General features: G+C 38.4%; 1 protein-coding gene across 2 annotated transcripts; it reads right to left on the bottom strand.

Moving 5' to 3' along the window:
* Positions 1-1945: 1945 nt before the first annotated feature.
* Positions 1946-24356, bottom strand: TRHR (thyrotropin releasing hormone receptor). 2 transcript variants are annotated; one of them, XM_008168294.4, is made up of 4 exons: positions 23994-24356; positions 22513-23367; positions 12583-12969; positions 1946-10589 (listed from the first exon to the last, which is right to left on the bottom strand). In XM_008168294.4, the coding sequence occupies exons 2-4, from the start codon at positions 23302-23304 to the stop codon at positions 10581-10583; spliced, it is 1188 nt and encodes a 395-aa protein (XP_008166516.1). In that variant the 5' UTR covers positions 23305-23367; positions 23994-24356; the 3' UTR covers positions 1946-10580. The 2 variants fall into 2 exon arrangements, with proteins under 2 accessions (XP_008166516.1, XP_005287333.1); XM_005287276.2 differs by lacking the exon at positions 1946-10589 and having other exon boundaries at positions 11094-12969.
* Between the last annotated feature and the right edge of the window lie 629 nt (positions 24357-24985).

Here is a 24985-nt window from a genome sequence, read left to right as displayed (position 1 = left end):
GGCTTTCAGGGTGTTCAAAGCCTTGAAGGATTGGGTTCTGCCAGTATTTCTTTGAATTTCTGCCAATTCTATTTATCACTAGAAGGCTTTTAGGAAAGAAATACAATATATTTTTCTGCTAAACAAACTTGATGATATTGAGCATTGGGTGAATAGAATCAAATACTATTCCACTGTACTTTAGAGTTAAAACCCAGGGTATTTGTAGTATAAAAATAAATCTCTCAGCATAAAGGAATGGAGCTTATATATTTTATACTTATGGCATTGTAGGAGTTGTCTTTCCAAAGGCTCTCTAGCTAGTTAATTGATACTCTTTGGCAACTTTACAGGAAATAATCTTAGGGAGCAGAGGCAATCAAAAGGGAAATGTGCCCCGTGTCAGAATCTATTTTAACATAGTGACGTGTGCTGTGACAGATATATTCCAAACATGTTGAATGCTTCACTGTGTCAAAATATTTTTAAATGCTTCTTGCTCTTGCAATAAGGGGAAATGAGACATCAGATACTAGTCAGGAATGGAGTGGCGTATGAAAGAGGCCAAAATGACCCTTCACCAAAAACACAACGCACAACTGAATGGAAACACTTTGGCGGTTTCGAAGAGTTTAATTAATGGGATCTGGACCTGGTGTAGAAAACTCTAACCCATTTTCTCTCTAAATGTTCTTTTGCAAAGGCCACTCTAATGTAATTTGTGCAATAACAACAAAAGTTTTACCACCTTGCAACAGAAAGGTAAGTGCAGTGCCACTATGCATCTATCCAACAGGTTCACCTGGTGCTTTTTTCTGTTTGTGTAACCCACACACCTCCCGGGTGCAGTGTTCTGTTCCATCTAGTGGCACTGAGACCACTTAGAGAGAGAGAGATTAATGAGACTGCTCTACAGCCTTAGCTAACAGCCATATGGCTTTTAGCTCATGCAGTGGAGGCTCATGCATTTAGCTCCAGAGGACCCAGGTTTGATCCCGCCTGCTGCCAACTGGGGTCTGTTGGTGTTACAATTGTAAGCATCCTGAGGCAGAGACTGTGTCTTGCTTTATGTTCTGCTTAGCACAAGCCCAACCCCACCATCAGTACTCAACACACAAAGAATAATATTCTTTCTAATTTAGGGTCTGACCCAGAAAACACTCATGAACAAGAGTAACTTTACTCTAGTGAGTTTAGTGGGGCTACTCATATGAGTGTTTGTAACATTGGCACCAATAGGCCCCAGTCATGTGAAGATTTAGTGTGTGCTTAACTTTCTGTGCTGTTAATAGTCCTAACTTCTTTTGGCTTTTCTATTTTCTCTTAATTAATTGGCCTCTCAGAGGTGGTAAGACAACTCCCACCTGTTTATGCTCTCTGTATGTGTGTATATATATCTCCTCAATATATGTTCCATTCTATATGCATCCGAAGAAGTGGGCTGTAGTCCACGAAAGCTTATGCTCTAATAAATTTGTTAGTCTCTAAGGTGCCACAAGTCCTCCTGTTCTTCTTTATACATCTGTACAGTCCCATGCACCCCAGCTGTATTACATAACTCATAAAGCTGGTTGAAAGCTATTCATTGACCACATTACTGGACACATTTAGCATTTTATGGAATCGTATATTCAACTGATCCATTTTTCTGGTATTTGACAAGGTGTAATGAATGATCCTAAAAATACAAAATTTATATAAGCAACTCAACTTGTGGCTGGTTTTCTGCACCGAAGCACTGAACTTTTATAGGGTTTCCTGTCACAGATATCAGTGCTTCTAAGTCTTGCTTCTGTTTAAAATCATCTGGTATCCCTGTAGCAAGCTGGGAACCACCTTACTTTTCTTCACAATTCATACATGATGGGGGTAGGTGAACTACCTTTCCATACTATTAGGGAGTAAAGCAAGCAAAATATATTATTTAATTTATATTTTACAAATAAAGCTGCAGAATAATTAGTTAGTTTGACACTTTATTAGAGATGCGACAAAAAATCCCTGTCACAAAGAATCTTTACAATGGCACATATCGAAGCATAAAAGATGTTTTTTATTTTTTTTTTAACAAATTCATTAGAATATTACACAAATCAGAAGCACATTTTTCTACATCGGCACTGATGGATTTCTGGATTTTATTCATATGAGCCACATGCAATAACAGAATGAGATCAATACTAAGCTGGGTGGGAGACAAAATCGGAGTCTTTCAATAGCTTCAGTCTTTGAAACATCCAAATAAATACGTAGGTTTCCAAAAATCCACTCCCATACCAGGTGAATCTGGCATCCTGATGATTTGGACTGGTCCAATTCAGCTTAGTTTGATGCATTAGGATTACCCAGAGCTAGCTGAAGGCCCTTTAGAAAACAGTAAGTTATGAAAAAAGAGTGTAACACAACAATTTTGGTTTTTGAGGATGTGACAAAACAGTCAATGATCATTTTGCAATTTCACCACAATTTGTAACAAATAATACAAATACATAATAGAATTCATACACTATTCATAAAATAAAGAAGCACATGCAATATTGTTAAAATTCACAGCAACTTTTACTTCAAATATTTATGCACTGTTGAAATAATTAGTTTGTTCCATAGTGGTAAAGTTCAGGCCTGTTTTTTGTGTATGTGTTTTTAAAAAACAATCAGGACCTCTTTTATGCTTGTAAAGGCTAAAGGACTGATCCTAGTAGGTGCTGTGCAATAGGAGTTATTGGTGCTTAGTGCCCCTCAGAACCAGTTCTTCAGTCAGTTGTTGTATTAGGCTTTGAACCTGCATGGCTGAAGTCAATGGGAGTTATGCCATTGATTTTAATGGGAGCTTGATCAGACCCTTTTAGAATAAAACGGAACTGCTTTGCGCTAACCTTAACTCTGACCTGAAAGAGCTACACTAATTCTTTTTTTATTCTGAGAGTACTTGTGTGTAAAGAAAATTGTACTAAAGTGCAGGGTATTGTATTTGCTCTCCAGTAAAATCTGTATAAGAACTTCAATTTGCATACAGACTGTACTTCCAGAGAGTAGATGCTAGATCTGTATCTAACTAACCATCGTGTTTAAAATTATATGTCTAAATATCAATGCACTAATCCGTCTTCTTTTTATACGAATTTCATTCACTGAGAATTCACTGAGATAGATATTGCAACATTACTATCATTCAAGACATCACTTCCAAACTGAATGTCGTAAACATAAGCTAAGTAACTTTCTAAGCAATAATATTTGAACATAAATAGTTAACTACTCCATTTGGTTATGACATATAGTCTCTTTCAGTTCAAGCAGACAAGTTTTTCTGTAGTACTATTATTGAGATTACACTCAAACAACTGTATAAATGAAACATGGTATCGTATCTAATCTGTTCTGTGTAATCTGTACAAGGATGAAAAAAGCAGATCAGTGTTATAAACAAAACTGCAAAGAAAGAAATTGATAAGTCACAATATTTAGAATGAGATGGGCACAAATTCTAAATTATTAATTGTAATGCATATAAAATTAAAATACAGGTCATGAATAATGCGTACATATCTATATTTAATCACAACAAATATTTTCAAAAACAACATCTAAAGTGCACACATAATGTGTGCAAAATCACTTGTGCCCACAGTTTTACATGTGTAATCATTTCTGTCTGCAAAAGAGATTTTAGGCATGCAAATGATTTGTTGTTGTTGTTGTTTATTGCAGGCCCAAATGATTGTGCATGCAAAATTGTGGGTACAAATTTAGAGGCTTTGTTGATACACCATTAAGATGTGGGCCTAATTTGAACTCACAGAACATGGAAATATGTGCTAAAACCAATGCTATTCAGTTTTTGGCAAAAGTATAAATTAAGGGCCAAATTTGTGCTGGTGTAAATTCAGAGTAATTCCAGTGAAATCAAAGCCCTGAAAGCAGTAAAAATAAAAGCAGGTTTGGCTCAGAGTGACTCAAGAATGTTTAGCTCAGCTCTCAATACTCGTACTTTTCATACAATAACATAACTTTAATGTAGTTGTATGTGGTTTGTTTTTCTTCTGTTTGTTGACTTTTGTAACAGATTTTAAAATGTGGATATGTACCCAGTTCCAGCTCTCATTGCAACCTCTGGCAAGGAGAACTAAAGGAATGGGATATATTTCAGACCAACAACAATATTTTCAAGTATACATGTTGCAATACGGAGAAATAAAATATTCTGCTTCGGGAGAACATAAGCTTGTCATTGCATGGGTCACAAAGGAAGATTTCTCCCAACGGAAAGCACTGCACAAGTATCTGGCTGTACTGTGGGGTTTCCCACCCCCCAGCCTCCTCTAAAGTAAGGTAATGGTCAAGGCTAGTGGTGGGATATTGAAGTTGATGCACCAATTGCCTGATGCAGTATGGCAAATACTACCAGTCAAATTCATCCCAGGTGTAACATCGGTTTCACTGGTGTTATCCCAGGGATAGATCTGACTCATTGTTTCTATCTTTCCTATCTCCCCAAATGCTGCATGTTCTACAGTTAGCAGATTTCTAATATATTTACTTTGACCCTTCCCCTCTTAACACCATGCTGAAAAAATACACATCTTCCTCTCTGTTCCTTATCTGACTTATCCAGTCACTCAATTTATCTGTCTCTCTGACTCCTGCACCATAATTTTCCAGCATAATCATAGACCCATAGAAATGTAGAGCTGGAAGGACCGTGAGAGAGCTTCAAGTTCAGCCTCCTGCTCTGAGGGAGCTCATCCCTGACAGGAGTTTGTCTAACTTGTTCTTAAAATCCTCCAATGAGGAAGGATTCCACAACCTCCCTTGGAAGCCTGTTCCAGAGCTTAACTATTCTTAGTTAGAAAGTTTTTCCTAATATCTAACCTAAATCTCCCCTATTGCAGATTAAGCTCTATACTTCTTGTCTTATCTTTAGTGGACATGTACAACAATTGATCACAGTCCTCTTTATAATAGCCCTTAACATATTTGAAGACAATTAGCAGGTCCCTATTCAGGCTTCTTTTCCTAAGACTAAACATGCCTAGTTTTTTTTAACTTTTCCTCATAGGTCAGTTTTTCTAAACTTTTATCATTTTTGTTGCTCTCATCTGGACTCCTTCCAATTTATCCAGATCTTTCCTAAAGAATTGTGCCCAGAATTTAACACAATATTCCAGCTGAGGCCTCACCAGTGCTGAGTGGAGTAGGACAATTGCCACCCGAGTGTTGCATATGATAGTCCTGTTAATACACCCCAGAATAATATTAGCCTTTTTAGCAACTGCATCACATTGTTGGCTCATATTCAATTTGTGATCCACTATAACCCTCAGATCTAATCAGTTAGGTGATAGTTCTGGTGAAAAGGATCTGGAGGTTATATATATTTTTCAGCTGTGCCTTTGATTTAACTTCCTAATTCTTGTTGATTTCAGACCAGTTCTTTAATATGTCAAGGTCATTTTGAATTCTAATCCTGCTGTCTAAAGTGCTTGGAACCCCTCCTAGCTTGAGTCATCCACTACATTGATAAGCATTCTCTCACTCCATTATCCAAGATTGACTCCTGCAGGATTCCACTAGAAATGCCCACTCAGTTTGACAGCGAACTGTTGATAATTACTCTTTGAGTATGGTCTTTCAACCAGTTGTACATCTACCTTATAATAATTCCATCTAGACCACATTTCCGTAGTTTGCTTATGAGACTGTCTTGTGGGACTTTGTCAAAAGCCTTACTTAAATCAAGATATATAGTCAAAGAAAGAAATTAGGTTGGTTTGGCATGATTTGCACTTGACAAATCCATGCTAACTATTCCTTATAACCCTATTATCCTCTATGTCCTTACAGATTGATTGTTTAGTAATTTGTTTCAGTGTCTTTCCAGATATCGAAGTTAGGCTTACTGGTCTATAATTCCACTGATCTATAATGTCAATGCTTGTTTCACTATGCACTGTAGTATCATTTCTCATCTAACAGAGAAGGCATTGTATAAAAAAGTCTATTTAAGATCTTGTTTGAAGTACAATAAGACTAATAAGGCTTGAAGTCAACATGAATTGTTGGAGCTTTATATAACCACTTAAATGTACACTAACAGGTGGGAACGCATGTTTATTATTAAGTTAAAAATCATATAAAATTAATTTTATTTTTTAAATAGTTCAGTACATTAATATATGTTTCTAGCAAGCTTTTAGGGCTGATCCTGCACATATTTTCTACTATGCGGAGAGGCTACTATTGTGAGCATTCTTATTGACTTCAGGGATTTCCATAACCATTGGGGGATGAGGGGATAAGATCTGCCCCTAAATACTTATAATCACCATAAGCAATCTAAAATTGTACTTTTAGAAAGAGAGGATAACAATTGGAAGGCAAGATACTGGCCTAGATGGACTATTGATCTGAACCAATATGGGCATTCTTATGTTCTTATTTTCACACTTGCAGCCATGTGATACAGGGTTACGTGTTACAGACACACAGGATTGGCTTCATAGAAATCACATAAAGGTAGTTCAGCATATTCTCAGGAATCTGGAAAAATATTTAGGCTACAATTCCGCAAACATGTACATGCTTAACCTGATGCACTTAAACTCAATGGGGCACAGTGCATAGGGTTAAGCATCTGCATAATTATTTTGCAGATTAAGGGTCTTCAATTATTATTTGCTAGCTGATGGTAGCTAGGTTGTGGGGCACTTAGGGATAGCTGACTTTGTTTTCAAAAAACTTTCAGATGACAACTTGTGAGAATAGCTAGCGATGAACTTATTATTATGCTCATCCTCCCGCTAATCTTTGGTCCTACTGATTATCACACTCACTTATGGCCTCTTTGTTTCAAATTTTATCTTCCTGTGCATTTGTACAGTGCTTAGCACAATGGGCTTTCAGTCTAATATAGTAATAATAATCTGGACACTAGGCAGACTAGTTTCTGATTCAGCAGATTCATTGGTTCTATCATGTCCACTCAGTTTCTCTTTTATTTTATTTATTGGACCTGGATAGAGGGGTGTGTGAAAAAGATCCTGACATTACATATAACAAAAGGATGTTATCCACTACTTTTCCTTTTCCTATCCCCATACCTCCAACACACACATTCAGATTATTATGGTTCAGGAATAACCTATGAATCCAGTTTTGCAGTTTTGATTTGACCATACATTTGGTTTTGCTTACTTGGAATTTTTTTGATAGCATGGCACTATAAAATTGCTTTTATATTTTTTCATCTCTGCTGAATAAACATAAATGCCCATGTAAGATTGCCCAGAAAATCTTATTTTATTTATGTCACTTGTGAAACTTACTCAGGTGGCTGTTCCTTTTAATTTCTCTTGTGATCAGATACCCATAGTTTAAGGCCATCACTTACGTTGAAAAATGAAATAGTACAGAGCTGAAATTGTATTTTCAAACCTGGAGGGGAAAAAATTGTTAATATTGTACATCTTCACTATACCGTATTAAATCTTAAAAAGGCTTTTGTCATGAGATATAATCACCTAGTGCTCTGTACAGAGGAAATCTTGTTTTCTCCTGTTCTGACAGCTGAACTTCTGCTGAGTTTTCTTGTTTGATTGTTGTGTGGCCTATTTTGAATTTTTTCCCCATGTTATTTCCAAAGTACCCTAATGATGCTGAACACTCCCTTTCTCTTGATTCCCAAAGTGATGGGGGCATTTCAATAAAGAGAATGTTAAATATGCAGGGTGGCCTGTGTTGATTAGTAAGATGGGCAGAATTAAATTTTTATTTTTGTACAGTTTTGATGGACAATATCAATGTTTATTTTTAAGGATTTTTTTTATTTTTATCAATTTAAATTTTCACAGTTGTGCAAAATTATGGGGTTTGTGCATTTTTCCATTTTTATCCATTGAAATTTTTACACTGGTGGCAAATTGGAGTGTGTGGCACACAATGGTGGGGTCAGCCAATAATTATTTTGTGGCAGTAGATGCTGGGATTCAAAAACGTAAAGCTTTATCACACAAATTGTCAATATCACACATCATAATTTACAAAGTAAATATCCTGAAATCAAACTCTAATAAGTTCTCAAGCAGCATTTTTTGCATTTGCCTATCTGTACATTTTGATGATTAGTGATGGAAATACTTTTTCGTTGGTTTGTATGTGTGCGGTGAAATCGATGTTTACCAACTGTGACAGGGCACCTGCCCTGCACTGGCCGTGAGAGGGTTAAAACCAGCCTAGGGAGGCTGAGCGGCAGGCAGCCAAAGGAGAGGCTGCAGGGGAAACAGCCAAATTAGGGCCTCAGCTGCAGGCAATTAGGGCGGTGCCTGGACCAGCCAATCAGGGCTGCAGACCAGATTGAGGGAGTCTGCTGCAGGGAGCCCTAGGGAGAAGACTGGCTTCCTAGAGGGTTCCTGGCAGGCTGCCCTGGAAAGAGGGCAAAGGAGCTGGAGCCAGAGGCAGGAACAGAAGCAACTGAGGCTGTGGGGAAGTGGCCCAGGGAATAGAGACAGTGAGCTGGAAGGAAGAGGCAGCAGGAAGCTGCTGTTTGCAGGGTACCTGGGCTGGGGCCCGGAGTAGTGGGTGGGTCTGGGCCTGCCCCCCCACTAGCCGCTGAAGGAGTGGCCTGGCTGTGGACTGTGGCTGGACTCTTGTTCCAGGAGTCCCCTGGAAGGGGGAGAAACCGGATGGTGACACAGCCAGAGGGCTGTGCCATGAAGCAGATGCCGAGAGGAAGGAGTCGTAACGGGTCTGCCGGAGGAGGCAAGGATGGGAGAGCCACCACTGCCCAAGAGTGCACCTGCTGGGACTGAGCTAATTCCCGAAACACCCAGCAGGAGGCGCCAGTGTGGTGAGTGACGCCGTGACACCAACATTTACCCATTAAAAAATCTAATTCTTCCAAGCCCTCTGATAAGGTAAATCAGACTGAAAAGACTCATCATGCTCCATTTAAAAAAAAATGACTTCACATAAGGGAGAGTTTTAAGAAGAACAGGGCCGGATCCAAGCGGCAAAAAAAAAAAAAAAAAGCCGATCGGCGGCAGCTCAATCGCGCCGCTTCATTCTTCTGCAGCAGTTCGGCGACGGGTCCTTCACTCCATCTCTTCCTCTTCGGCGGCACTTTGGCGGCAGCTCAAAGAAGAAGAGAGGGACTGAGGGACCTGCCGCTGAATTCCCGCCGAAGACCCGGAGGTGCCGCCCCGATACCGGGCAGAGTGCCGCCTCTTTGTACTGGCCGTCCCAAGCACCTGCTTCCTTCGCTGGTGCCTGGAGCTGGCCCTGAAGAAGAACCTACAATATTGCAGATTTTTTTAAATTAAATTTTAGGAGAAATCTTGAAATATTTTGAAATTTCAAACTTTAAATGTTAAGAGCAAATAGGAAAAAGTTTGATTTTTTTTCACCAAATTTTTCTCCTTCTTTTTCCCATTATCAATACTGAAACTTCAATCCACTTGTAGCTGTCTGAGGGGGGCTAGCTGTTGAGCCAGGATAAAATTAACTAGCAGAACGTCTAAGTCTGCTCCAGTACTTTTCAGCACATAACAAGTATACACAGGATTGAGTATGAGTAGACACTTGCATGTCAAGTAGTGTGTCTGTATACCAACTAGTTAAAATGTAAGACTTTGAAAGGCTTTATACAGATTTTGTTTTCTTGTTTATTCCCAGCTGTGAATTTATTGAACGTTCTTCCTATTTCATGCTATGAAAAGTAAGAAAATGGATTTTATGCTCTTTACCATCAGAAATCTATTCATTAAAGTGTGTCATGATCTTACAATTAGATTCACTCTAGTCTGAAATTAGGGAGTCTATGCTAGATAATAACTGTAACCAGTAATGGTTTTGGCTGTTCTCTAACCTTTGACCCAAGATTGTTCCTTCAAAAAAATAGTTACATTTCTTTTCAATGTTAGTCAAATAGCCTGCGAGATTCTGACTGAGCACTCCAGGAAAAGTGATGAGTGCTCTCAGTTCAGCACCTTTCAGGAGGCATTCACTGCCTTGCAGGTTTGAGCATGGAGGCATTGTACTTTTAGAATTGTCACAGTCAGATCAGCCTACTTTTGTCAGATGGACTTTAGGTTTAGTTTGATTTCACTGGCAGAGAAAATACATTTGCAAACTTCTTGCTGTATTTGATAGATCAGCATAAACAGAGCCTGATCCTGAAGTCTCTGCTTAGGGAAAACCTCCACTGAACTCTGAATCGATGATTCATGATGTCAGATGGGAGTTTTGCCTGAGTAAAGACTGCAGGATCAGTGCTAAAGTGTGCCTGGACTTTTAAAAGAGAGCGTGAGAACATAGGCCACAATTCAACATACATGTAACACTAAGCAAATGTGTCATCCCACTGAAGTCAACTCTCATGGTAAAGTTACACACACACTTAGGTATTCTGATGAAGACAGGCATGTAGAGATGTACAGTAGCTCCTAGATTCTGTGAGCAGAAACAACTCTTGGTTTAACACAGGGTGTCGTAAATATTGCATCAAAATATTAATAAAGACCACAGTGATCCAGAATGGCATAAGCCTTAGGCCTGAAATTAAGAGAGATGAAGCAGCATGGAAAGAGAAACATCTTTCTTCATTCTCACATCACCTGTAAAAGGACATGGAAAAAATAGTTACTCTGTGAATCATCTGTTGTGAGATCAGAGGAATAAATGGGAACATGACACTATTTCAGTCATACTGCATGAAAAGCTATCACAAAGCCAGTAACATTATTCACCATTAGAGCCTGGTAAATGTTTTGGCCAAAACTTCTTGTTGGCAAACAATGTAGCTTAAGTGACACCAAAATGTTTCACCAATTCATGTTGGTTACCTCCAAATTGTTCATGTTGAAAAAAGTCAAACAAACAAAACAAAAATCCAAAGAAATCAAAATGTTTCATTTTTGACATTTTTGAAATGAAATGTTCTGAATTTTTTTATTCAGGGTTACTTTTAATTTAGAAATTCCCTTCCATTTTATTTTTTTAAAGTAAAAAGCAACTTGAGATCAAAATGAAATGTTTAATTTGGGTCAACATTTCATTTGACCAAAACAATTGTTCTTTAACTTTGATTCACTGAGAATTTTGAAAAATGTTGGTTTTGGGTTGTGCCAAAAGGAGTTGTCAGTGAACCGAATCAATTATTCACAGAGCTCTATTTTATGTGGCTGTTTGGGAAATTAGCACTTCTTGAGTTGTGTCAGTTATGTTGGTGTAGTAGATGAGGAAAGCATAGTTTACCGTACCTCTAAATTGTGGTATTTAGCCACGGGATGTGTGTCGGGGCGGTGTGTAAGTGGTTGCAAAGTGGGCACACAAGAAAATGCCACATCTCTTTCATGCAGAGGAGTTGGATCCATGCCAGCTGTGCATAAGTCTCCATGAATGGGACTTTTGAGGCAGGACAGAGGCAGAACCACTGGGGTCACAATAAAATGCTCATGATATCTCCAGTGTACTCATATGAAGTACATAAGGCTTGCAGCCCTATTCCAGTCTAACGGTCAGAATAACAGCCATGCATGGGCTGAACCATTGGCCCATTTTCTGACCACAGATGGAGTGAATTGCACAGCCTTCCACCAACACATGAAGCTGACTTATGGCTTGATCCTGCAAGATGGTGAGCATCTCTTGTGAGGTGTTGAGTGCCTTGAACTCCCATAGCTGCATTCCATCAATGAGAACTGAGGGAGCTCAGTACCTTGCATGACTGGGCTTTTTGGCCTAGTGTGGCGGGGAAGAATTTCACTCCAATTCATTTGGTAAGGAGAAGATGATTTGATTCCCACTCAACCAATGCAGTGTTGACTGTCATTCTGGTAAGTTTAGTGCTTTAAAAGCATAGCACCGTACACTTCTGGAAAAAAACGAATGCTTCTCTTTTTATTTTATTTGCACAAAAGTTTGATTGCCAATATTTTTTAAACACTTGACAGCTGCCAAAGGTATAAAGGCAGCATCTGTTCACTAGCAGATACTTTGTAGATAATTGGCAATTGCAGAACTGTCCAAAAGAATTTGCATATAAAATGTGTTGTGACAACTTTGATGTTTTTTGTTTTTGTGGAAAACAGCAACAAAAAAAATCCCAACTCTTAGCAAGAGCAATTTTTATCAAATTTTTTTTTGCTTAACAAAATTAGAAAGTTTCATGATATCTGAGAAGAAATTTGTGAAATGCATCAAACAACTGCAAAAATTCAGGAAAAATGCCTCAAAAAATGAGAAAGTAGTTGAGGAAGCCATCAAGGGTAAATTCACAAAATGGAACAATAGGTGAAATTTTGGACTGCAAAATATTTGCATATTTCATAACTTTTAATGTGAATTTTAGTTTTAAATCTGCAAAAAGAACATTCAGAATAGTTCTTAAAGGTAAAGAATACTTTCTGCTAATGGACTAGGGTAAAGTCAACTCTCCTTGTATACCTTCACAGAAATTTTTTGGGCCCAGATACTCAGCTGGTATAAATTAGTGTAGCTTCATTGAAGTAAATGGAGTTGTGCTGATTTACACCAGATGAGGGTTTTTGTGATCTGGTTCCTTATATACTAAATATCCACAATGTATTAATTTCTGCTAAATGTTACCTCAGAGGATAAACAGGTATCATCAAAGGACACTTTTGTAGAGGACAGATAGGTATTGGTGACAGTAATGTCTTCTAGTTCAGTGCTGAAGTGATCAGACTCCTTGATGACACTGTAGTTTAGGGCCACACTGTAACTGGCAGGTTTCTCTGACTTTTTCTGCTGGCAATTGCAGAGTTTCTTGAAGGATGCTCTGAATTTCTGGGACATGAGATTGTAAATCACGGGGTTGATGGCACTATTTAGATAAATGCAGATTCTACAAAATAATAGGAACCAATTTTCTTGGAAAGGGTTGGAGAGAAAGGAGTTTACAACAACCAGTGTCCTATAGGGCATCCATAAAAATGCAAACAGGATCACAACCACAGCCAGCATCTTGGTAACCTATGGAAAACACAAAGATATACAGTGAAAAAGTAGAAAATCAGTACTCAGTGCTTTGTAGGGATGTGCATGTAAAATCGGTATTATATGTTAGTGATGGGCCCAACCTAAAACTCTGTATGTGAAAAACCCTGAATTTGGTGATGTTCTGATCAATGTCTGGCTCTTGGTTAGAATTTTGCAACTTGTCCCTATCTCCTTACCACTATAATGGGTTGAGCCAAATTCATGGATCCAAACTCCCCTGAACTTTCATAAAATATGGATGATTCCTTATGGCTAACATCCATATTATTCAATTAATATTGAACTAATCCCCATTAAACATATTATTTCAGTTCTGAGTCTTTGCAACTACCATAGTTAGAAACAAGTGTCTATCCCTTGGAAAGAAAGGCACTCCCATCCTCCCCTCAATGCTATGGCACACCTATTTCTAGCACTGATCGTTTGTGACGTATTGTAACTGAAACCAACCTACCTACTTTAATGACTACTGTTGCATAATAGCAGACCACCAAATTTAATACAAAGAAGTCTGATTTAGATTTGTTTCTAATAAAAACAATTAATTCAGACATAAGTTCTGACCAAATGATTGATACATAATGTTCTGAAACTCTTAATGATTGCCTAAAAATTGCCAGGGAAATTGTGGGTTACCCTTAGAACCTAATAATCTTAGGGTAGGTCTACACTTACCTCCGGGTCCGGTGGTAAGCAATCGATCTTCTGGGATCGATTTATCGCGTCTTATCTAGACGCGATAAATCGATCCCAGATCGATCCCGGAAGTGCTCGCCGTCGACGCCGGTACTCCAGCTCAGTGAGAGGAGTACGCGGCATTGATGGGGGAGCCTGCCTGCCGCGTCTGGACCCGCGGTAAGTTCAAACTAAGGTACTTTGAATTCAGCTACGTTATTAACGTAGCTGAATTTGCGTACCTTAGTTCGAAGTGGGGGGTTAGTGTGGACCAGGCCTTAGAAAAACTCACTTATTTCACTTAAACAGACAAGGTGGGTGAGGTAATATCTTTTATAGGACCAACTTCTGTTGGCAAAAGAGAGAAGCTTCTGAGCTTACATAGAGCTCTTCCTCAGGTCTAGAAAATGTACTCAGAGGGTATGTCTACACTGCAATAAAACACCCATGCTTTGGGACCCTGGATGGCTCAGCATGAGCCCAAATGTCTACACGGCAATTTTATAGCTCCACAACCCAAGTCCGCTTGAAGTGCAGACATATCCAGGCTGTCACAGCTAAATACAAGGTGAAACAGATTGTAAGCAAAGGAGTTAACACATGTTGCAAAAGACCTTTTAAGGTGAAGTGGGCAGTTAACACCTCACAGTTGTAGGACAAAAAACGGTTAGTAGGTTACTGAGTGTAATGAGCCATAAATTCAGTGCCTTTATTGAATCCATGATTTGTCGTATCTAGCAAAGTTACAAATATAAATTCCCAGGCTCACCTTTTGAAGGTGTTGTGCAGATTTCCTTTGAGGATGAGGACTGAGAGGTCAGACGTGGAGTGATTGTTTTCTGAAAAGTGTTCACCCACAGATAATACAGTGTGTCTGTCATTTAAGATTTTATTACTTAAGTAAGTTTGCTTAAAAAGAAAGGCAATGAAAAACTCTCCCTTGAGGGATCCCCAAAAAATTGAAGTAAAATAAAAAATAAAAGTGAAAAATGAGGGCAGTAAAAACAAAACAATGAGTTCTTAATGAAATGAGTCCCACTATTCCGAATGTAGCTAATACACTAACACTGTTGTATATGTACAATATTTAGTGCAATCCACCCCATAATCTCCAAGTTATGCATTTAAAAAAGTCTGAGAAACTTATTAATAGTCAAGGTGAACCTTTTGGTGATGGTGAGTATACTGGAAACATAGAGACACTACCCCATTGATTTCAGTGGGGCATCAGAGTGTAAATCAGTATAGAATTATGGCCACTGTGTATGTGGGAAGTGGGTAGGGTGGGGACTCTTTTTGGTGAAGTAGGAATGTCTTCTTTTAAAGTGCTTCTTTGTATGTTGCCGTCTCTTGTTGAAATAATGCAGTTGCATCTTGCTGACAAATTAATTAATTTTCCCTTTCCCGGCTCATTGATGCTGTTATACTTTATACCCTTTCTCAAGGTAGTTGTGGAAATAAGACAATGGTTCTACAGCTCCTACGACTATACAAGATATTCACAGTATATAATTTCATTGCTCCTAGGGTGGAGATGTAGGCGTGTGGGATATGAATTTTTATTGACTCTGCAGGAGGACTGAAAGTTACTTCCATAACTCTCCTACTAACACTAATATTGTGTTTTTAGTTGTTTTGTTTTTGTGTCTTTGTTTAAAGCAATAGGATGTATACTTTTCTTGGCCCTTGTAAGCAGATTTTCGTTATGTAGAGAATATGCAGTCTCATTGCCTGAAGTATTGTTTTCTCCTATCTGGCTAGAAGCCCATATATTCCAGATGTAAATATTTATATATACTTATAAATGTTGTTTTTTTACTTATGGGTGTTGGTGATAAATTATAAGACTCTCAATTGGATACGTTAACTTTTATAGTTTAGGGCACTGCTTTATTTGCCCTTCTCTGGTCACAGGCTTACGGCAGTGTTGCAAAATAATCTTGGTCGGCTAAGACAGATTCTTGTTAGACAGAAGGAAAAAGAAGAGCGATAGGAAAGAGAAGAAATAAGGAAGGGAAGGAAACAGACACATCAGAGGGGAGGGAGGCAAAGTCTCCATTCCAGGTTGTGTTTGGGATTCAGACAGAGCTGGTAGAGGCAGTGATGTCATCTGGTTCCCTTTCTCTGGCCTGGTCTGGTCAGGACATCTCTCAGGATTAGGAAGAAGAAGATTCAAGGTCCCAGGAGATGTTGGGGGTGGAAGCCTTGATGGTGAAGCTTGCTCCAGTAGCCAATTTGTCTCTTTAAGGACCCCAAGAGTGAGTGATGGGCAGAATAGCCCATCCTCGTTATTTTGTCTACCATTCAGCCCTCATATCCAACATACCAATTTTGGTTCACTGATTTTCAGTCTCACACTGTTCTTGTTTACCAGGCATGAACTTAACGCAGTCCTTGAATTTTATCAGTTGGCCTTTTTGTTTAGACTATTCAGTCTGTCTCCCTTTTGTACATTTTTCTATCAATATTTATAAGTTCATAAGATGTCACAATACCTTATAATATCAATGTTTGTTGTTATGGGTTATTGTGACATCTTATGAACTTATACTCACTTTTTATAGTTGAACTCACAATTATGGTAAATTTATAGGCCTAATTATGACAGTTGGCCACAGAATTTCCCAAATTAATTCCAATTTCAGGTCCAATAGCTGTGGTTAAAATAGGGCATGTCTTTTAGAAAAAAAAGTCTAGTATTGATTTAAAAATATACAGTGATGGAGACTATACCACAGCCGTCGGTAAATTGTTCCAGTGGTTAATTACCCTGACTGTTAAAAATTTGTACCTTATTTCTAGTCTGAATATCTATTTGATTTTACCTTTGTTTGTTGGATTTAAAAGCCCTCTATTATCAAATTTCCATTCCCTGTACTTTTAGACTCTGATCAAGTGTCCCTTAATCATCTCTTTATTAAGCTAAATAGATTGAGCACCTTAACTCTACCTTTAATCATTATCATGGCTCTTCTCTGAAATCGCTCCAATTTATCAACATCCTACTTGAACTGTGGACACCAAACTGGACACACTATTCCAGCAGTGATTGTACCAGTGCCAAATACTGAGGTAATATAATCTCTCTTCTCTTACTCAATATTCCCTTCTTCATCTAGAAGATGCAGATGTCTTTCTTCTAATTTGTTGCTTTTTTTTTTCTTTTGGTGTTGTTTGTGAGACTGAAGCCTCATTCTCAGTTTGCGCCGGAAGCTCGAAAAGCTGCATATTTATCCACAATCTGTGACATCACATTGGATTGCATAGTACTTTGAAGAGTCACAGGGATGAAATCTTGGTCCCACTGAAGTTAGTAGCTAAATTCCCATTAACTTCAATGGCAAAAGGATTTCACTTTATATATCAAAATATCTTCAAAGACCCATCTTTGATCTTCTGGGCTATCACACATTTGTAGTCATTATATTCATCACAGGGGAACAATATAGTCCCTAAAATACTCCAGGAGGACTTTACATTTTTTTATATTTGCTATTAATGGTTCAGCCTCAAATTCGTGGTTACAATGCTGCATAGCAATAGAAAAAGAAATCAAAAGCTGATGTCCATTTCAGTTCCTTTTCTTGAACGCTTGTGTCCGGATGATCACACGATAATGAAATAAATCTCAACACTGAATTTGCACTATACTTCTCTCCTTTTATTCTCAGTAAAGCAAATGAGACTTTGAACTATCTGGCTTCAAAAGGCAGATTTGCCAAGACACTCACAGTCTTTTAATCTTCTTGATCTTACTCCATGTCAACTTTACAGTTTTAACTGGATCATCTGGAGTGATTTGGACACTTCTGTTTTCTGCCATTTAGTATGGTAATGAGAACTGATTGGTTTCCTGAAGCAGTAGTGTGCAACGGGATCATTCTGTTCCATTTTCTCCTGCTCAGATTGTGCTTGAGTGCACTTACAGTCTGCATGGCCATCTTACTTCCAAAGTGATAGGACTTGTTCAATTTCTCTGAAAAATTAGTCTATTTAACAGGAGAACTGCAGAACACTATATAAATAATTGTCATTAAAGTCACAGTTTCCATTATCACTGGAACCTTTTTCCAGGCACTAGCTGTGCCCAAATCTTCTCACACCTTATTGCTCACCTAAATGTGGAATACATTGATTCAGCTGATTAGCTACACTATTTTCTTTTGCCGAGTATTACTGAAACCCCATCTGATACCAACATCACCACCTTCATTAGATACCAGATGAATCTTATAAAATCTATAAAAATCATTGGCGCTAAACCTATGCTTAAAGTTGAGCACATGCTTAAATTCTTTGCTGGATCAGAGTTAGAGTGCTCAGAACCTTGCAGGATTGAGGCCAAACCGTGATTCCACTCCTAAAAGGGAAAATGTCAAATTTGCACCGTCTTCCACTGCAGATCTCCTCCCTGTATCGAGTGGCATTCCTACGTATGCCCCTTCATGCTTTGACCACCATTCCAGAGGACATGCTTCCATGCTGATGACAGGTGTGGACAGATGCACATTCATTTTCATCATCTGACACCAACAGAAAGTTGATTTTCCTTCTTGGTGGTTCAGGTTTTATAGTTTTTGCACTGGAGTGTTGCTCTTTTAAGGCTTCTGACAGCATCTTCCACACCTCGTCCCTCTCAGTTTTTGGAAGGGATTTCAGATTCTTAAACTTTGGGTTGAGAACTGTAGCTATCTTTAGAAATCTCACATTGGTACCTTCTTTGCGTTTTGTCAAATCTGCTGTGAAAGTGTTCTTAAAACAAATAACAGGTGCTGGGTCATCATCCGAGATTGCCATCACACAAAATATATGGCAGAATGCGGGTAAAACCACAAAGCAGGAGACATACAAATCTCCCCCAAGGAGTTCAGTCACAAATTTTATTAACACATTTTTTTAAACAAGAGTCATCACCATGGAATCACGTTCTCTCTCTCTTCAAAGCCTGAAAGGGCATACAAATGTTCAGCATATCTAACGCATAAATGCCTTGCAACACCAGCTACAACAGTGCCATACAAACACCTGTTCTCACTTTCAGGTGACATTGTAAATAAGAAGCGGGCAGGATTATCGCCCATAAATGTAAACAAACTTGTTTCTCTTAGCGATTGGCTGAACAAGAAGTAGGACTGAATGGACTTGTAGGCTCTGAAGCAGGAGTTCTCAAACTGGGGGTCGGGACCCCTCAGGGGGTCACAAGGTTATTACATGGGGGGGGTCATGAGCTCTCAGCCTCCACCCCAAACCCCACTTTGCATTCAGCATTTATAATGGTGTTTAAATATATAAAAAAGTGTTTTTAATTTATAAGGGGGGTCACACTCATAGGCTTGCTATTTGAAAGGGGTCACTAGTACAAAAGTTTGAGAACCACTGCTCTAAAGTTTTACATTGTTTTGTTTTTGAGTGCAGTTATGTAAAAAAAATAATTCTATGTTTGTAACTTGCACTTTAACGGTTAAGAGATTGCACTACAGTACTTGTATGAGATGAATTGAAAAAACTATTTCTTTTATTTATCCCTTTTATAGTACAAATCTTTGTAATCAAAAATAATAATATAAAGTGAGCCCTGTACACTTTATATTCTGTGTTGTAATTGAGATCAATATATTTGAAAATGTAGAAAACATCCAAAAATATTTAAATAAATGGTATCCTACTATTGTTTAACAGTGAAATTAAAACTGTGATTAATCACAATTTATTTTTTAAATCGAGATAATTTATTTTGAGTTAATTGCTTGAGTTAACTGCAATTAATTGACAGCCCTCCTGAAAATGTGAAATTAATGTGGATTAATTGAAATGTGTTAAATCCCCATATGAATGTTCTCATTCAGCAGTAAAGTGGCCTTATTTTGTGGTATCTTAATCCTCTTTGGATGTGTCCTAAGAGAAGAATTTGGCAAACCATATTAATATAGGAAGATATTTAATAGTTCTATTAAACTGTATTTATAATTGCACTGAAAATTTATCTTAAGCAACTATACAAGAGCAGCAAAAAATGAATGTCTATCAGAGATGGGCTTTACCTAATAGGCAAATGAAAGTGCTCTTCAAATGGAGATACTTTAAAGATGGCCCAAAGAGGAAAAAAACTGGTTTTGTGCCTTTCTCCCTCCTTTGGAATGTATAAAGAAGGCCTGAAAATTTTTCAAAAATTTACCTTAGAATTATCAGGAATATCAAATCTGGTCTTCTCTAGTTTTGCTGGAGAACTCCTTGGAGGATGCAGAGATGTGACTTGGAGGCTTTCTCCACACTTTTAATTATATGTATTGGAGTGTTAAATCTTTAACAAATATATTTTCTCCCTCCTGTCTGTGAGGCATTTTAGTTAAAAAGGTGTTAACTAAAATTAACACTATTCAATGAGTTTTAAGCCATCGGGGAGAAAAAACAATAGCTTTCCATCTCATATAATTCAGTTTTGCTTGCTTGATATATTTGGTTCTCCAGTCATTCATAGAGTGTTCCTGAAAAAAATGTTAGATTTTCTAATGTAAAAACATTTCAGGCCTTCTTTTTACATCATAAAAAGGGTAAAAAAAAAACCCATAACGACCCATGCCAAATAGTCTCCATTCCTGGTTTGTCCCCTCCATTAGTGTTGCATTTTACCGCTGGTTCCAGGCATGAAAGAGCATCCAGGATCATCTGGACCAGTATGCAAGCTAAGTGCAGGCTATCCAGGCTGCCTTGTAAATTGTTCCATTGCATTTTCTATCAGCCAGTTTCTATCTTGGGCGAACTCTCATACTCAGGGCCAAAGCAGAGAGCAGGCTGCCTAACTTCACATACTTGTAGTCATTTTTCCTGCTGCTTGCACCCCAAGGATCAATTTCTATTCTGTTGCATCAGTGCAACACCAATAAAGAGAATGAGGCTATACTGATATAAATGAGGATAGAATCTGACCCTTAGAGCTCAATTCTGCCCTCAGTTATGTAGGTGTAACACCCATTGATGTCAGTGGGAGTTTTCCCTTGGTGTGTCTTGGACTTTATTTAGACTGTAAACTCTTTGGGATAGGGACTGTTTTCCCATAGGATTTTGCAGCACTAAGCACATTGTGGATGCTACCATAATATAAATAATATTACAAATAATAATAATAATGCCACCCTACCATGTCTCCTCTCTACATGCAGCACTACTTGCAAACACTAGATTTACTGAAAAAGCAGCTACAATAACCCAAGAAGTTGATGGTCTCCATGAAAAGCCCTTTCTCTCTTTATAAAACACAAAATATAGGTTGTATATGCTGTAAATTGTCATTTTAATTTTATAACATGGCAAGAGCCATTGTCTGCAGCGCTAAATAAAAAGACGATTCAATGTTTTGAAAGGATGCTAAGCAATACAAAGCACACATTTACAAGCACATGGATCTATCCTTTGTGCTGATAACTTGAAAATTAGTCAAGAAGGGAAAAATAATATTAACTAATGGATGAAACAAACTCCACCACTTCTCACCCAAATAACCAACCACAAACATATATGTGTGAACAATTACAAGCTACAAAATAAAAGGTAGAAAATGTAGAAAACAAAATGGAAGGAACAGTTTGTATTTGTCTTTACTTGGGAAGTCTAGATCTGTACGTGTTTAGTTCTTTGCTAACCAGCTCAATTAACTTGTGGGGTGAATGTCAGTCCCACAGCAAAAAAAAAAAAAAACCAACTAGCCTCATTAAATAGCAACAGTCTACGCAAAGAACTATGAAAACCTGACTCAAAATTCTCATGTTTAGTTGCCTTATCCCTCACCATAAGGATGCAGATGCATTGAGCATTTCAAAAAAGATGACCACTTCAGGTATAATACCTACAGAAATCATGCTACCTGTTGGTTGCTGAAACATCTCTTTTAGTCAGTACTGAGACTCAAAAGCATGAGGCTTCTGAAAACAATTTTTATCAAAGCAGGTCAGTGTGGAGGAATTGGGTATCTGCATTAATATGAAAATATAAAGCATGATGTGGGCCTGATCCTGAAAGATCAATGGGCGTTTAAGGTGCCCTGCACTTTCAGGATTGGGACCTAAAAGTGCTAAATGGTACATGAGAGCTGAGTATTGTATATAATTATGAAGATGATTGGTATGGACACACACCACTCTGCTATTTTAGCATATATACCAATTTATAATGAATATGATCAAATCTATTAATCAAATGTAAAGCATCAAATACATTCAAAATATTTACCTATTATTAATTATCTGACAGATGGAAATAATAATAGTCGCTACATTTGTATAGCATTTTCCATCTACAGATCTTTACAAAAGCAAGTATATATTTATCTCTATGTCATAGAAGGGGAAACTGAGACACATAAAGTAGTAACTTCTCTAGTCACATAGTGACTCATTAACAGAGCAGAGATTAAAACAGGACTCATGACTTCCAGTTTAGTATCCGATATGCAGATCACAAAAATAACTCTTGAATCATAGTGTATTTGTCTGACTTCTTAGCAGGCTGTAATATGGTGAAAAGTAGTTTTTTCTTAACATTTAATTTTGACAGTATCTAGTTGGTTTCATGACATGTTGTAATAAGAGACTTGACTGTAGGAGTAGGCAGTCATTTCTAGAGACTGGAATAAATTCAGTTTATTTAATGAAATGCTCTAATCACATGCCCTGAACTGGTAGATTTTGGGCGGGTTTTTTTGTATGCCTTAATCTAAATAAAAGAGAGAAAGCACATTTTTAACATTTTTCATGTATTGTAACCCAATCGCTCTACTTTTTCATTTGTTTTAAAATCTAAAGAGAGTAAATGTGTGTGAATATCATATTTAAATACATTTCCTACCTGCCTTCTAGAAGCAATAGTGCTACTGAAACCCCTGTTAGTCATCTTGGAATTCATAGTCTTGTTTTGGTGAGTTGAGTTGTTTTTCTGTGTCTTAGGGTTTTCTTTTGGATCTGAAGGGATGGGATTCAGGAACAATATTCTGGCAATCAGTCCATAGAGGACAGTGGCCAGTATCATTGGCACAACATAAAATATACCAAAGTCCATCATATATATAGGGGAGTAGTAGCTTCTAGACACCTTGTAGCCGCAAGAAACAACGATGGTATCTTTGTAGACAACTGTGTTGAGATCTAGCAGGAAAAACCAGAGGGTACAGTATATGGAGGTGAAAGCCCAGACAAAAATAATGATCTTTTTGGCTCTTGAAAAAGTACATAGGAATTGGGCTTTGATTGGGTGGCAGATGGCAATATATCTCTCAACAGTGAAGGCGGTGATGGAACAAGAAGAAGCATTGATGCCTAGGTATTGGAGATACGTAATGCAGAGACATCCCACGTAGCCATAGACCCACGATCCATACAGGCTCTCGGTGATGTTGGGAAGTCCTGCAGCCACCAGCACCATGAGATCAGCCACAGCCAGACTCACCAGGTAGCAGTTAGTGGGGGTCCTCATGTGTTTGGTCCTGAGGACCACCAGCACCACCATGATATTGCCCACTATGCCTAGTCCACAGATGAGGAGGACCAAGAGAATGGTAACTACTTGGTAGTCAATACTGATCACCTCTTGGCTTGGCAGCAGTCCTGTTTGGTTCTGTTCATCCCCTGTGCTGTTCTCCATCTTCACCAGCTTGAAGCTGCTTCTGCTGGGCAATTGCTGTCAGCACATTTTCTCTTTATCCCCCTGTAAAAAAGTTAAACACAGTGGAGAGTGGATGATGAACAGCCCCATCGCACAGTCTCCATAAGGTTACAGTCCCCACACAAGCCACCTTCACTTCAAGACTCCTGGGCTTTTTGCTTCACAAGTTCAATTACCAGACAGGTAGATCCCTCTTGGATCTTGTTTCATTAGCACAGGATAAAAAGCTGGTTCTTTGTAGCTGTTCTGAGACACTCATGAGAATGAATGCAACTAGAGATCAGAGCTTTCTCTCTCTGCAGAGCAGAGTGAGAGAGGGGGAAAGGGAGGGGGAAGACAGAGATTCCTTTCCCTGCACTGACAGAGATCACCAGCTAGCTAGCACAATGCATGGGACTGTACCAATCCAATACCACCAGATTTCAGCATCACTGCTTTTCAGGGAGCAATCTCAGTATAAGGGCAGGTGACACAAGTATGGGGAGGCAGAGGGAGGAAGTTAAGTCATGCTCATCAGAATTCCTATGCCTTTACACTGTTTTGCCATTCTGCTGTCTGGTGGCTGTTGTCATTTTGTATATTCCTCAGCACTATACAAATTATTTGTAATAAAACACACATTAATACATTCTGATTTCCTATGTGTCCCTGAGGCAGGTTACACTTACCTTGTGCTCTGCAGGGTTCTCAGAGTACTTGTCCCATCAGAATGGATGCAATGAAAACTGTCCCAACTTTTGAAACCTGCAGAAAACCCTGTCTTATACTTTACTCCACAAACGTTTTGCTTCACAATGGTTTGGTCACTTGGGCTGTGCAGTCCCTCCACCCCCTAAACACTCCCAGTTCTCTCTCTCTCTCTCTCTCTCTCTCTCTCTCTCACACACACACACACACACACACACACACACACACACACACACACACTTCACTGACTCGTAGTCTTCTTTCCCTTGAAGAATCTCCTCTAGTACCACAATCCTTAGGAAGAGTAAACCCATGCACAAACAAGGCATTCAGCACAAACCATCTCTCTCGGATCCACTAATGAAAAATCTAAAACAGGGCTGCTAGTAATAGCATTCCCTAAACAAACTGCACCTGGAAAATGTGTGCAGTGCTCCTTGCTCTGTAATATGCTATGAGTCTCCACGTTTTACAGAGAGTGGGTAGGAAATCCTTCACCTGTACTCACTTAAAGGGACACTGCCACCTTGATATCAGATGTTTACAACTCATTATTTTACTTCTGTTTTTATTAGCACATTAGAAGTCTGAAGCTGTTTTGAAATCCATTTTCTCTTTCTCCATTTATGGCAATGTGTGGGTTTTGTCTGAAATTGCAAGGATTCCAAAAAATAACAAGTTGCGCGAATGGCAAAAGATGACTTGGGTTTCAAAACAGATTTTGGTTTTAAAAGGTAATTATTAGCACAGGCACACAGAGCAATGATATTTTAAAAATGGGATATTAAAGTAGGTCTGGGGAAAAATGGTGACAAAATAAGAGACACTTAAACCTTAGCTGAAAATTTGAATCAAACCATTTTTGAGGTTTGAAGGTTTGGTTAACTTAGTCCATTATTTTTCAATCTATTACCTATAGTGATAATACTTATGTATCGCTTTTATCTATAGAGCTGCAAGCACTTTACAAAAT

The sequence above is a fragment of the Chrysemys picta genome, chromosome 2 (genome assembly GCF_011386835.1).
Source record: "Chrysemys picta bellii isolate R12L10 chromosome 2, ASM1138683v2, whole genome shotgun sequence".
Taxonomy (NCBI): Eukaryota; Metazoa; Chordata; order Testudines; family Emydidae; genus Chrysemys; species Chrysemys picta.
Note: the sequence above shows the minus strand (reverse complement) of the source record. Positions and strands in the feature narration are given on the sequence as shown.

What these genes read in the sequence shown, in the direction of transcription:
- TRHR (XM_005287276.2), bottom strand. Translation starts at nt 23,304, where the DNA reads ATGGAGAACAGCACAGGGGATGAACAGAACCAAACAGGACTGCTGCCA. An exon ending in CTATTGCTTCTAGAAGGCAG is followed by an intron (nt 12,970 to 22,512) that starts GTAGGAAATGTA and finishes TGTTTTCCATAG; the next exon opens with GTTACCAAGATGCTGGCTGT.